The 13589-nt window shown below is 31.1% G+C and overlaps 2 protein-coding genes across 2 annotated transcripts; one reads left to right on the top strand and one right to left on the bottom strand.

Moving 5' to 3' along the window:
• Positions 1 to 3928: 3928 nt before the first annotated feature.
• On the top strand, positions 3929 to 7008 carry LOC126883246 (uncharacterized). The gene is made up of 2 exons (XM_050648538.1): positions 3929 to 4459; positions 4601 to 7008. Exons 1-2 carry the CDS (start codon positions 4139 to 4141, stop codon positions 6014 to 6016), a joined length of 1737 nt encoding a protein of 578 aa, XP_050504495.1. The 5' UTR covers positions 3929 to 4138; the 3' UTR covers positions 6017 to 7008.
• Positions 6504 to 11215, bottom strand: LOC126883251 (uncharacterized). Its single transcript, XM_050648547.1, has 4 exons — positions 10975 to 11215; positions 10644 to 10880; positions 10261 to 10430; positions 6504 to 8943 (listed from the first exon to the last, which is right to left on the bottom strand). The coding sequence occupies exons 2-4, from the start codon at positions 10861 to 10863 to the stop codon at positions 8770 to 8772; spliced, it is 564 nt and encodes a 187-aa protein (XP_050504504.1). The 5' UTR covers positions 10864 to 10880; positions 10975 to 11215; the 3' UTR covers positions 6504 to 8769.
• Between the last annotated feature and the right edge of the window lie 2374 nt (positions 11216 to 13589).

Genomic DNA, 13589 nt, shown 5'->3' on the forward strand with positions numbered 1-13589 from the left:
GTAAACTGTTTAGAACATATTTCACATTTAAATGGGTTTTCTTGAGAATGTGTTGACATATGGTCTTTTATATGAAAATTTTTTAAAAACCGTTTAGCACATATTTCACATGCAGAAGGTTTTTCCCCAGTGTGCGCCATCATGTGAACTTTTAAGTGAGATCTCCGTAAAAACTGTTTGGTGCACATTTCACATTCAAATTGACCTTCTCCAGTGTGCATTTTCATAAATAAGAACTGCGCGAAAACTGTTTAGAGCATATTTCACATTTAAAAGGTTTTTCTCCAGAATGTGTTGACATATGGTCTCTTAAATGTGTATTCTGTGAAAACCGTTTAGCACATATTTCACATGCAAAAGGTTTTTTCCCCAGTGTGCGTTATCATGTGAACTTTTAAGTAAGATCTGTATAAAAACTGTTTGGTGCATATTTCACATACAAAAGGTTTCTTTACAGCCTTCACTTTCTTTACGGCAGTTGTACATTGGGTCAATTGCTTACTTATAACATGATCTTTTACTTCGTTACATTCATCAGTTGGTGTATCTTCACATTTGAAACCTAAAATCGTAATTATCTATTAAGCAATGAAAGGAAAAACAAAAAAAATATATACATAATTTAGTGTTTTATATTATATATAGTCCATTAAAATGTTACATTTAGGGTTGCATTTCTTAGAGGAGTCAATTTTATTTTTTTAATGTGTAGGGGGATTCAGTAGAAGCTTAAGTTCAAGTTTTTGGGGTCGCCACCCTTGTCCCCCGGCCGCCATATTGGAAAAAGGGATGCAAAGGGTTTTCGCTCTGTATCTCCCAAACTAGCAATACTACAAAAAATTTAATTACAGATAAAATGTAGCAAATTAAATTTTCTACAATTTTATATCTATTACTTTTTATCGTCAAGTGACCAACAAACAAGTTATAAATAAAAATATGAGAAAATTTTGTAAGAAGTTTCCTTTTGGAGGTTATAACTTTTTTCCGTTCATTTCACAATAAAATAACACCATAGTGATTTTGTAGAGGATTTTTCAATGAACAATTTTCACTATAAAGTTGTTTAATTTTATTTACTGTCTAGGATTTACAGCTCTCCAATCTTGACCAGATTCTCGAATTCTCAGGAATACAGTAAACAAAAATACTTTTCTATCTACATATATGTATATTAGACGAGCGGCAGAAATCGTTATGCCGACCACGAAAATCAAATTTAAGGTGAATGGCCAATTTTGGTTTATTTTTAAGTTTTCGAGGTCGCTGAATCCGAAAATGAAGTTTATTTTTATCTAGATTTGGTGGAACATGTTCAAAAATCAAATTTTATACAAAAATGCCGAAAATCAATTTTGATTATTTTTCAAATTTACCTCGCGGTATCTTTGGTCGCTATAAATATTTCCCTTTGAAAATTTTACTGTGTCATCTTTGAAGTATGTAGATAACAATGAAATTTATCTAAAATGTTTAAACACATTAAAAAAGGAGTTGTTAGTTTTTAAACATTTTATCATCATGTTTCGTTAGTTTCATGTTTACTTAAAAAAGTTGAGTGACAAACTTTTTAATTTATAATTTTAACCAACACAACAATAAAATATAATTCATAAAGAAGTTTTTTGGAAAATTTTAAGTCAAACTATACAATAGGAAAAAGGTTATGTTACTTCATAGACAAGCGGCGCACCCCAAAAAACGCTTATATCTCGAGATCCTGACCAAGGTGTGGTGAATGACTAATTTTGACCATACTTTATGATTTTGATATCGAAAATTCGTTTTCTGCTCTTCTTAAGAATTTTTCATTGTGCGGTTGCGTCATTCTTCTTCTGAACTGGCGAATTTGTCCTCAAACAACTTCTTGGGCCTTTTTTATAATGCTTAGGGTTATAAGTTTTATAGTGGGGAGAAATGTCAAAAACAGATTAATAATAGCATTGGAATGTTAAAATCATAATAAATTGTACGAATAAAAAATATATATAGATAGAAAATTAAGCCTAACTTTTGTTTGTATTGTATCCCTATGAGCAGTGTTGGCTCGTCAGAGGAGGCGAGGGAGGCTTAGCCTCCCCATAAATTTTTTATACACGCTACACTGTTTTTTTATCATGAATCGCGAAAACAACAAGCAATCTCACTATTATACAACGCAACGTGTAAATGCCATATTATCACTAAATATCCATACACACGGAGCACTAGCATTAGAACGCATGATTGCGTCTCAGTTTTTTATTATTATTGTAGGCAGGACCCTGGGTTATCCTGAGATGCATGAACGGAGCCGAGAAGTGGAGCAGCCCAAGCACTGTTATCCTTAATGGCAATTACGGTTCATTCTCTTTAATTCTTGACTAAACTGGAAAGGTGGCGCCACTAAAGACTTTTCCAAATGCGCATGTCATCGCATCTGCAGAAACTGTAACAGCTTTGCCACATTTAGTAGATTTCTACTTTTTTGGTAGATTTTTGATATTGTTTAAAAAATTCTAGTATTTTTTAGTAAATTTTTGGTATATTTCAACATTTTGTTATGGCTGAAATAAAATTTGCTTTTTATAGTATTTACCCCATTTCTAAATTAGTTTTCAGACATTTTGTTACAATTTCCCAATGTCATTACCGAAAATAAGATTCAGGACGTAGATGATGAAGAGACGTAGATGATGAAGATTACAGAGAAATGAAACTGGATTCTGGTGCAGTTTCAACAAACTTGCAGATTTCAAGTAGCAGTGCAAGCAGTATATCAGGTGTTATTGAAGAGTTATGGCATTCGGTGAGCCTATTAGAAGCTAACGATGGAAAACTAAAATATCTAAGCATATGTAACTTTGCAAAACAAAAAATGTTGTGTTTACGTGTTTCCAATGTAAAATGCGAAAGAATTGTGTGAAGAATTTGATCCTGACATGCAGAAATCAGTGGATGAAAAAATATTATATACAAATATTAAATATGAAACTGATAAAAATTAATTATAGTTTTTTCCCAGTTAAAATCTAAAAACGTTTGGTTTTTTACAAATATTCATATTATATTAATTTCTAGTTAGTCAGCTGTTGTTTTTATTATAAAAAGTCCTAAATTATATACAAATACGTTAATAAAGTTTATAGTACATTTTAGTTTTTGATTTAGTAGATTTTAGCTAAACTTACAGACTTACAGTAGATTTTCTATATAAAATGTGGCAACGCTGTGCAGAAATGTCATTTTATTTTGTCTTGTCAATGGCATCTGATGACATGGTTGTTTGTTTACATACGTGTTTGGATTTATTTTATTAAATTGTTTTTTTACTTTTTACTTATAGATTAGCTATATATAACAAAGACTTTTGTGCTCTTACTATAAAGTAAAATATTCAGTTTGTGTGCAAATTTTTGAATCAATGGTGTTTAAATGCTGTGTACCAAACAGGACTGAGAAGTAAGGACTATTCTTTTGGGTTACTTTGCATCCATGTAATTTAAAAATTTTTTGTTAATTTCGGCGCTGCCTTAATGTCAGGATTGATGTGTTTATAAACTCGGCAATGTTACAAAAAGATACTGAAAATATTTTAATTTTATTATGAGCTTTAATTTTGGTACTTTCCTGTAAATTGTGTCGTTAATTTTTTAAATAAATATTTTAATTTTTGAATTTTGTTTTTCTACCTTTCCTATTGTATGAACTATATTTATAATTGCAGTAAAAGACTCCATAATGTAATGCAAATTACAAAAAATAATCGCTAATGTAAGAAACAATTGTCGATTATTTTTATAATTTGTATTATGTTATAGAATCTTGTTTTACTACAATAATTAGCAACAAAGCTTATTTGAACGTTTAAAATTCCCGCCATTGTCCATTTAGTTCATGACTAAACCGGACAGAGGGCGCTGTATACATTGCAATTAGGCAATCCAAACCACGTGACTATTTTGACGTTTAAATGGCGGTCGTATGGCATGCAGTCGATTTTGCTGGTTTACTTGCATTGTTGCACTTGTGCTTTTCGTTGTAGAGTTGGTGTTAAAATTGTTTTATTTAGTTACTTGTACCCTTTGAAAAACTGTCTTTTTCAAGACAACATTGCAATATTATTTGTGAGAGTCGGACTTTTGTTTTTATTACAAATATGGCTTTAAAAGAAAGTTCGTATTTGGACCAACTAAGAATAAGCTCTCCTGAAGCCGCAGATAGATATTTGGACAAAATCAAACAACTTAACTGTGATCCATATGCTCTAAGTGAAGTCGATTTTGATTATGGACTTACCTATGTGCCACCAATAGCTTCCATGGACATTCTGACCTATATTGTTTTTACTCACAGCTTTTATACCCATGAACAAATGAGAGCTTATAAAAGTTTAGCAGCTTACAAATATTTCAAGTCTGGCTTTGTAGAAAAAGTGGGTTTTAAAGTTATTAATGATCTGGTGCTTTTAATAGGCAAGGTAAGAGTAGTACCTGTATTTCAAATTTTTTAAGAAAAAATACCTGATTTGTTAATAATCAATATTAAAGAGATTACTTTTTAGTCTTAGGGTTTAATATAATTGATTGCCTTGATAATTGATTTAATTTTTTTGTTTCAGGTGCAGCATTCAATGAGAGCTAGAGAAACCAAATTAAGAGTTTGGATTATCGCTGAAACAGGTGGTAGTATTTGTACTGCGCATTGTACTTGCATGGCAGGTCTTGGGGAAGTATGTAGCCATGTTACAGCAGTTTTGTACGCTGCAGAGCATGCAGCATATTTGAAGCAGCAGAAAAATGAAAAGAATGTAGCGTGTACAGATGTCAAATCAACTTGGCCAGTTCCAACGCAAAGTGGTACACATCCAATAGAAGCTGCTTCACTAGACTGGGGGAAAGTGATAGAAGAAAAAAATTATAAGGAAATTCCTCCAATGGATGATAGCGAAATGTTGGACTTGCTGCAAGAATTGCAAAATTCCAATTGTGACGCTGTTTTGATGAGGCATGTAGAGCCATTTGCGTCACAACTGTCAGATGAAAATAATGAAAAAGTTAGTATACCAGTCCTTTTTAATGTGTACCATAAAAAATATGAAAAAATGCCTCTAGATGATCTCATTCAACTAGGTATGAAATGTAAAATGGAGGTAACCCAGAATATACGAAGAGAAATAGAAGATAAGACACAGGACCAAAGGAAATGTGCAGAGTGGTATAGACAAAGGACTGGTAGAGTAACAGCTTCAATTTTTAAAGATGTCTGTAGAACCAATGTGGAGAAACCATCCCTATCTTTGATCAAATCAATATGTTACCCTCGCAAAATTTCTACAAGGGCAATAAGATGGGGGATAAATCACGAACAGCTGGCAATTGATGCTTATAAAAAAGAAACTAGCAGGAATCATAGAGACTTTATAGTGAATACAATTGGCTTGGTAGTGTGCATGAAATGGCCTCAGTTAGGTGCCTCACCTGATGGATTTGTGTATTGTGACTGTTGTGCTGCGGGTACCTTAGAAGTAAAGTGTCCATTTTCTCTTCGAGAAAATGGAAATTTACAGGAGTATGCAAGTCGAAAGGACTCCTGTCTTGAATGTGATAAAACTGGTACAGTAAAAATGAATAAAAAACATAAGTACTATTACCAGGTGCAAGCACAAATATTTATTTGTAAACTTAATTATTGTGACTTTGTTGTCTGGTGTCCTAATTTTATATTTATCGAAAGAGTTTTACCAGACATAAAATTTTGGGAAGAAATTAAAGATAAAGTCCTAAATTTTCATGCAAAAGTAATTATGCCTGAACTTTTAGGACGTTATTACACTTCCAGAGTACCAGGTGGCAATATAACAAAGTGGTGTTTTTGCAATAATGTCGATGATGGCCAACCTATGGTTCAATGCTCATATGAGAATTGTAATATTTTCTGGTTCCATATTGGGTGTGTAAATTTATTAGAAAAACCCAAAACTAGGTGGACATGTTCAATATGCAACCAGAAACTATTTCATGATTATGCCACATAAAATTTTAATGGTTCATGTTTCCATTATTTTCATAATCATTATTGAGTCCATTCACTCTCTTCTTCCATTTCGCACTTTCTGCACCATGGTTCATTCACCTTACTTGTCACCATTTCAGTGACCGTTTTCATCTCTCGTTTATTGAGGTTCATGAAACTGTTTGAGTTTTTTATTAATATTCTTGATTATTTTTTTTTTATTTAGTCTAGACTTGAACTTGAGTGGTTCTCCTTTTCTATTGATGATTCTTTATCAGCCATTTCTGAACCTCATTTTTCGTAGCATCATTAGTGATGCCACAGAAAGGTTCTGGACCTTCAAAAGTTTCCCTCGAGCCATGTTTATTCCATATATACATACAAAAGTACAGTGTACCATAGTATACATATACTTTTAAGAGGAAATTTTGAAACTTTGTTTCCTTAATATTTTTACAATTCATTCTACGGTTGATATAGGTCAGTCTCCGAAACATCAAATAAATACATTCTTTTCAGTTTTCATATGATTTATTTTCATTAAAATTGTCACAAATTTTTTATTAATATCAAAATACAAAAACAACCAATGAGGTGTACATAAATAATATACGCTAGCCACAGTCATTATTGTAAGAATGCTACTTAAAGTTAAAATTAAATCATTTGAATGCAAATTATTGTCTGGAATTGTTGAATTCTGGACATTATTTTCGTTCTAGTTGAACACATTTTTTGCAATTTTTTTATGCAATCATTATGTTACTACATGATCTCTTGCTCTTGTATTGGCTTTTAAATTGTTAACTGTACTTAGTTTTTTACAAACTTAATGTCTGTATTTTACATTTCTCAATGGTTCGTTTCACTAGCTGCTTTACTTACAACTTGCTAGTTGCATTGCTTTTTTTTCTATGGATGTTTGTTATTTATCAAACTCATTTGTAGATGAACTGGTAATGTTCACTAATTAGTGAACAAAAATGTCTTCAATAAATAGATGAAGTAGCCGAAGTCTTTGTCTTTTATTCTCCACCTTTTGACCAATAAACCTACCAATTTCGAATGATAATATTATGATTTACTATCTTTTAGTAAAGTCGTCCCAGGAACGCAACTCATCAATATTGGCAATATCATTTTAAAGTCTTCTTCATTAAAATGTATAATCCATGTCTGAATTGCTGATATAAATGAGTCAGATTAAATAAATTATTAGAAGAATTTTTTACTAAGCAATAACATTTTTGTTTAATTTAATATTTTGTATTTTGACAACACCCGACTTGGGCGTCGAAACGTTAATAAAATCATTTTTTTGGTAAAATTGTGGCTTATTTCCCATTGAAAATAGTTGATTATAAAGTACTTTACAACATAAAGCAAAATGTTTATTTATTTATAAATCAAACAGACAAAAATGCCCAATTTTGTTTATATTATACCGATTTAACAACAATAGATCATCAGAACTGCAAGCTTCCCCACAACAAAGATTTGTAAAATGATGAATTCAATATTTTTAAAATTATTTAAGTATACAAAAGAGTTTTAATTCTTTAAACAATTAGCGGCCAAATCTGTGAGTAGAACTTTTTACTTTAACATATTTAAAAACCAACAAAAAAAGTTTTAGAAAAATATAAGCTTGTTTGATTTTGTCTGAAACAATGCAAGTTTTCTTGCTGTAGCTATTTATAATTCAAAACTAACTGACAACCTCGACAACATGGCATATATATATATATATATATATATATATCCTAGTTTTGGCCAAAGGTGTCATTGATTGTTTTTCGTAGTGACACTTTAGATGTGTACCAAAAATTATTAAAAGAAATACTAAAAAGGCGACAATCTGGTGAAATAGGTTAAATTTAATTAAATTGGAACAATAGGAGGGCATAAATTAATCAAAACACATGCTATAAAAATTATCTTATCAACTATATTTATACCATCAGTAACATGGGTTAACATAGAAATCGGAAGTGGCTCTGAAAAAATATTAAATTTATTTTTAATGGAGCCAATAACTCTTTCTACGTGGATTCTAACCTGTGCAATGTTTCTAGTTTCTTCCAGCTCTAGTGGAAGCAATTGTTTTTTCCCCTTGGTAAAAGCTGGAATTACTAGCTTTGCTTGTAACACATCTAAAAATTCTTTTATTAAAAAACCTCGATCTGCTATCACAATATCTTGGGGTTCTATTTTATCCAAAAAACCAGAGAGCTCTACTATTTGTTTATCTGATGTTCTTCCTCCCCATGCTTTACTGATATATGAAATACAGCCTTGGGGAGTAATTCCAATAAGGAATTTAACTGTGTTATGATGTTTATAGTTTGACCATGTTTGCTGCTGGGTTAAATAACTAGCTGGTTTTTGGATAAACACCTCAAAGCAATCAATGATAATTGTGGTCTTATCATGAAAGACTTCTCTAAAGCAAGAAGGCATGTTTTTTTTAATAATTTCCCGATCTGGCCATTTTATGCTATTTTTAAATCTTTGATACATTATTGAGATGATGGTATTAAAATAGGTGGAACATGTTGATTGAGAAATGCCAAATTGGTAGGCCAAATATTTAAAATCTAGATTAAGTCTCATTTTCATCAATGTCAACAAATATTGTTGAGAGGGATCTAAAACAGTTACTGAGGATGATGGAATAAATGGTTTAATTCTGTCAAATACTGACTTCAAAACAGAAAAATTTAAACCGGTATAATATAAACATTTCGGATTGTCCGTTTCTAGTGACTCGAAACTTTAAATGGTCTTATTAATTCTGCGAGTCAACTCGTCAATTTTTTTATTTGCAAATTTTAATTGTTGAGCCATCTGTTCAATATCATCTGAGGTTAACTCAGTTTGAGTTTCGGTTCCAGTACTGTCTTCATACATTGCTGTAGTGTTACTTTCACTTACTGTATTGTTTTCATTCTGTAACAAACATAATTGATTATAAATTGGGATCCTTATAGTGGAACCATATGCAAGCTTTAACAGAATTAAGCAAAAATACAACAGTTTTAATTTCAAAATATCAAACTTATGACAGTTTCTTATTATAAAATCATATACTTTACATTTATACGAATCTTGAAGGTTAGTTGTGAGTCAAACTGAATACCTAGATCTTTTATAATGTCTTCACAATCCGATACAACATTGGTAACAGAGTAATTAAGGTTTTTACATGTACTGTCGACTATTATACACTGATCTCTATAATTAAAATTCCCTTTAAGAGTGTAAGCGCAAATATTTTACTGCTATCCCTACCTTTTCTGTCTTTACATGACAAATTATGTGTAGTAAAATTCTCACTGGTATGGATATGTAAACATTAGTTGACAATGTCATCATTAACTTTAAAAACATGGCTTTTGAAAGTTCTTGGATAACTGTTACTTGCATAATGGCTTAAATTATTAATTCAGTTAATTAATATGATAATTTTTTCACTAGCTATGTATTCAGTGATTGTAATAATTTATATATTGTACAACAAAAACTAACACCCAATCGAGCAAAAGTGATTTTTTAATAATATATTGTTACTATAGAACGCTTACAATTTTGAACATCTGTAACAACAAAATACTTGGATCACAGAATATATACTGGTGTATTCCCCGCCTGGATCTTCCATAAATAATAAACAATAAATAACTTTTTATTAAGTTCACGTCTTCAATCAATTATTCATCAAATACACTATCAATATTATTTAATCAATAACTCAAAATATTCCTGATGCCATGTCAAATATTTAAAATTGTCACTGTCTTATCACCATATTCTATTCGACTCAGTGCGTTGTATGATAAAGATAACGAATGTTCGATTTGGAAAATATCACCATTTTTAATCCTGAAAAAACAAATAAATATTTTTAAAAAATTTAAATGCAGAATGAAAGACTAAATTGTTATCAAGGGCCGAAAGTCCCTTAGAATAAATAAAAAGTTTTCTTTTGAATGAGATATTTTAAAATAAAAAACACACTACATTTTCTCTTAGTTTTTCACCCCTGTAACTTATTAAAATAAACATAAAAGTTTTCAGGGACTTTCGCCCTCGGTAATAAAGTAATCTTTCATTCTGCATTTAAATTTTTCAAAAATACTTATTAGTTTTCTCAGGTTTTGAAAAGAATGAATCCGATTTAAATAGCATTGTAGCCGAAACTTTGTATGGATCCCCTTAATTCCAAATCAATTTAAAGTTAATGACATTCTCTTTTAATTAGTATACCTCAATAAATGTATCATTGTCCTCTTGTGAAACCTTTGTGGAAGATCTTTTCTTTACTCTTTCCAGTCTTTCAAGGTCCTGCTTTCGTTTTACAGGTCCCCTAGAGTAACCCATATTTTGGGTTGGTATCCAATCAGGATCATTTACATCTTCAAGTTTTGCAGGTTGTCCTAAAACAAAATTATATAACGTAGATACACAGTTAGTAGGCATTCGCATCGGGTAAAATTTTTTGGGAAAATAGCTTAAAACAATGTATATTTTCATATTTTCCAAAAAATTTTACCCGATGCGAATGCCTACTAACTGCCACGGCACCTACAATATTTTATTGAAATATATTAAGATTAATATTATTTCTTTATAGAAAATTATTGACAAACCTTGAATAAAATGTTTGGAACACACTTTTTGATATTTTAATTTTGATTCTGTCAGGTCTGCTCTTCGTATGGCCCTTATCCATTTTTTTCTGCGTTTAACAGTTAATTCATTCAAGTGGATAGCATGTTTAAACTTCAGTGGTTTGGGAATAGCAAAAAAAGATACTTTATCCCTTTTCGACCTGCTTCCACAGTTCACTACAATACATGTTAGTGGCATAGCTATTACTAACTAACCTAAAATAATAAAATACATAAGTAAAAAATCTATTTTAGGGATGCTTAATATAATTTATTATTAAACTTTGAAATATAAAATTTGTTAACCTACCTTTCTTCAACCTTCCAAATTACTTAGTTAAATAAAACTTTTTAAGTACTTATTCTAGTTTATTGATGTAAACAATATTTTTTATTATGTCACAGAAGTATGTTAGCAATACTTAGGCGGATATAAATATACGAAAATTACTTTAAATACTTAAAAAACAATATTTATCATATGCTTTCAATGTATTGCATGCCAATCGCCAGACATATTGGAATAGTTTGACAGATCGTTGGATTCCCTAATTTTACGTATTAAAGAGTTGCCTATCTATTCTACTTATATATACCGTATCTATGGAGCAGCCTCCGTAGCTGATGCACCGCACAGCGCAGCAGGCGTTTAAGGAGACGCGGTCTCCTAACAGTGGCATCTACAGTGCCATCACACGCTGCCCGGAGATTACCAAGGAAGGCTAAGTAGCTTCTCGGCTCCGCTGCGTGGTTGCTTGCATCTCGGGACAACGAGTTTTAGGGTCCTGACTAAAAATAATGAAAAAGCTAAAAGTGCGAATTTTGTTATGAAATTTGGTATGTGGGGTTAGACTAATATTTGGAACAACTTGTTCAAATAACTTTTTCCGATATCTGTAACGCAAAGCAAAATATCGGTAATTTATCGTGTTTTTGAATTCGCAGTAGGCCGCGTTTAGAATTAAAAAAATTCAGTTGAGTATCTTAAAAAATGTGAAGCTTCATCCTGTATGGACTGCAAAACTTCAAATCTGTATTTATTTTGATATGCATATCTACTTACAAAGATGGAATTGTTAACAAATAAACGACACAAACTTTGGTATTAAACTTTTACAATTAGACTAACTATTTTTAAAATATGATATCATGAAATTATGATGATATTATGAAATGTAAATAAAAATGGGGCCCTAAATTACATTTTTTGGCGCATTTTTTTGCTAGTGCAAATTTGTCTAGATATTTTACAGTTAGGTATAGCCTCTCCTATTGTAAAAATCACGAGCCGCCACTGCCTCTGAGCATTCGAGAATCTGGTCAAGTTTGGAGCGCTGTAAAACCTATATAAATAAATAGAATTAAACAACTTTATAGTGGAAATTGTTCGCTGAAAACCCCTCTACAAAATTGCTATAATGTTATTTTATTTTAAAATGAACTGAAAAAAAGTTATAACCCCCAAAAGGAAACTTGTTAAATTTTTTTTTACATATTTTAGTTTATATATTTTTTGTTGGTCACTTGACGATAAAAAGTAATAGAAACAAAATTGTAGAAAATTTTATTTGCTACATTTTACGTTTAATTACATTTTCCGTAGGGTTGGTAGTTTACGAGATATAGCGAGAAAGCCCTTTGCACCTCATTTCCAAGATGGCGGCCGGGGGACAAAAACTTGAACTTAAGCTTCTACTGTTCCCCCTACAAATTAAAAAAATAAAATTGACTCCTCTAACAAATGCAAGGTATGGCTTAAAAAATGTAACATTTTAATGGAGAAATACGGCTCTGTATATATTTATTTCATAATCCAGCTTTTCGCTATATTTATTTTATCACAAAAAAATTAAGTTTTGTTGAATGACTTGGATGTAAATTTATATACCCTCATAAATCACAACCTTTCATATAAACACACAGCGGCAAAATTAACGGAACAGCTTAAAAATGGCACATGTTAGATATCTCGAATTTTCTAAACCTGTTGTCCAATTTGAGTGATTTTTTTAGTATGTTATAGCCTTATTATTTAGGCAGCGATGGCATCCCAGCAGAGTTATTTAAGCACGGTGGAGAGCAGCTCACCAAGGTGATGCGAGAAATTGTTTGTAAAATTTGGTCTGAGCTGAGGAGCAAATTCCTGAAGAACGGTGCTTAGGCTTAATATGCCCGTTACACAAAAAGGGAAACCAACTGGAATGCAATAATTACCGCGGAATAACTCTTCTAAATACAGCATACAAGATATTGTCAAACATTTTGCACGAGAGATTGAAGCTTTATACTGAAACGTTTCTAGGAGAATATCAGGCAGGATTCAGGCGTGGACATTCAACCATTAACCAGATCTTTATACTACGATAGATCCTGGAAAAAGCGTAAGAGTTTAACCTTTAACTACACGCGCTGGCGTACTTTGTACGCCAGATATAAGAATTCTACTGGAAATATATTTAAAAATTTAATTTTTGACCTTGCTTATTTTTCTAACCTATCACTGTAATGTGCTTTATAATTTGGTTTTAGTTTCGTTATAATCGGCGTTCTGGAAAGATCGTAATTTACATTTTATTATTTGTTGTTTCCGGTGGTGGACAATATACCCCAGGATTATATTACTATAAGTCGTATTGTTTAATATTTTAATATATTTTAATTGTTTTTTAGTCATTATTGCAAAAAATATATTTTTCTTTATAAACAATACTTTTTCTCCTGTAAAAAATCACATTTAAAAAAATTTTTTATTAGTAATTTTATTTATCATGGAATCCAGTTATTCCATGATTCCAGTTATAAATCCAAATTGGCTTACTGAAAAGGAACTCCAAGTATTCACTGATGCCGAATAAGGTTTATAACAAACAACTAAGTGTATTTTTTCAAAAAAAATAAACAAATCCGCTGTTTTTAAGTGTATTT

The sequence above is a fragment of the Diabrotica virgifera genome, chromosome 4 (genome assembly GCF_917563875.1).
Source record: "Diabrotica virgifera virgifera chromosome 4, PGI_DIABVI_V3a".
In the NCBI taxonomy this organism is placed as follows: domain Eukaryota; kingdom Metazoa; phylum Arthropoda; class Insecta; order Coleoptera; family Chrysomelidae; genus Diabrotica; species Diabrotica virgifera.

What these genes read in the sequence shown, in the direction of transcription:
- LOC126883251 (XM_050648547.1), bottom strand. Translation starts at nt 10,863, where the DNA reads ATGCCACTAACATGTATTGTAGTGAACTGTGGAAGCAGGTCGAAAAGG. An exon ending in TTCCAAACATTTTATTCAAG is followed by an intron (nt 10,431 to 10,643) that starts GTTTGTCAATAA and finishes ATTTTGTTTTAG; the next exon opens with GACAACCTGCAAAACTTGAA. An exon ending in ACAATGATACATTTATTGAG is followed by an intron (nt 8,944 to 10,260) that starts GTATACTAATTA and finishes TGTTTGTTACAG; the next exon opens with AATGAAAACAATACAGTAAG.
- LOC126883246 (XM_050648538.1), top strand. Translation starts at nt 4,139, where the DNA reads ATGGCTTTAAAAGAAAGTTCGTATTTGGACCAACTAAGAATAAGCTCT. An exon ending in TGGTGCTTTTAATAGGCAAG is followed by an intron (nt 4,460 to 4,600) that starts GTAAGAGTAGTA and finishes TTTTTGTTTCAG; the next exon opens with GTGCAGCATTCAATGAGAGC.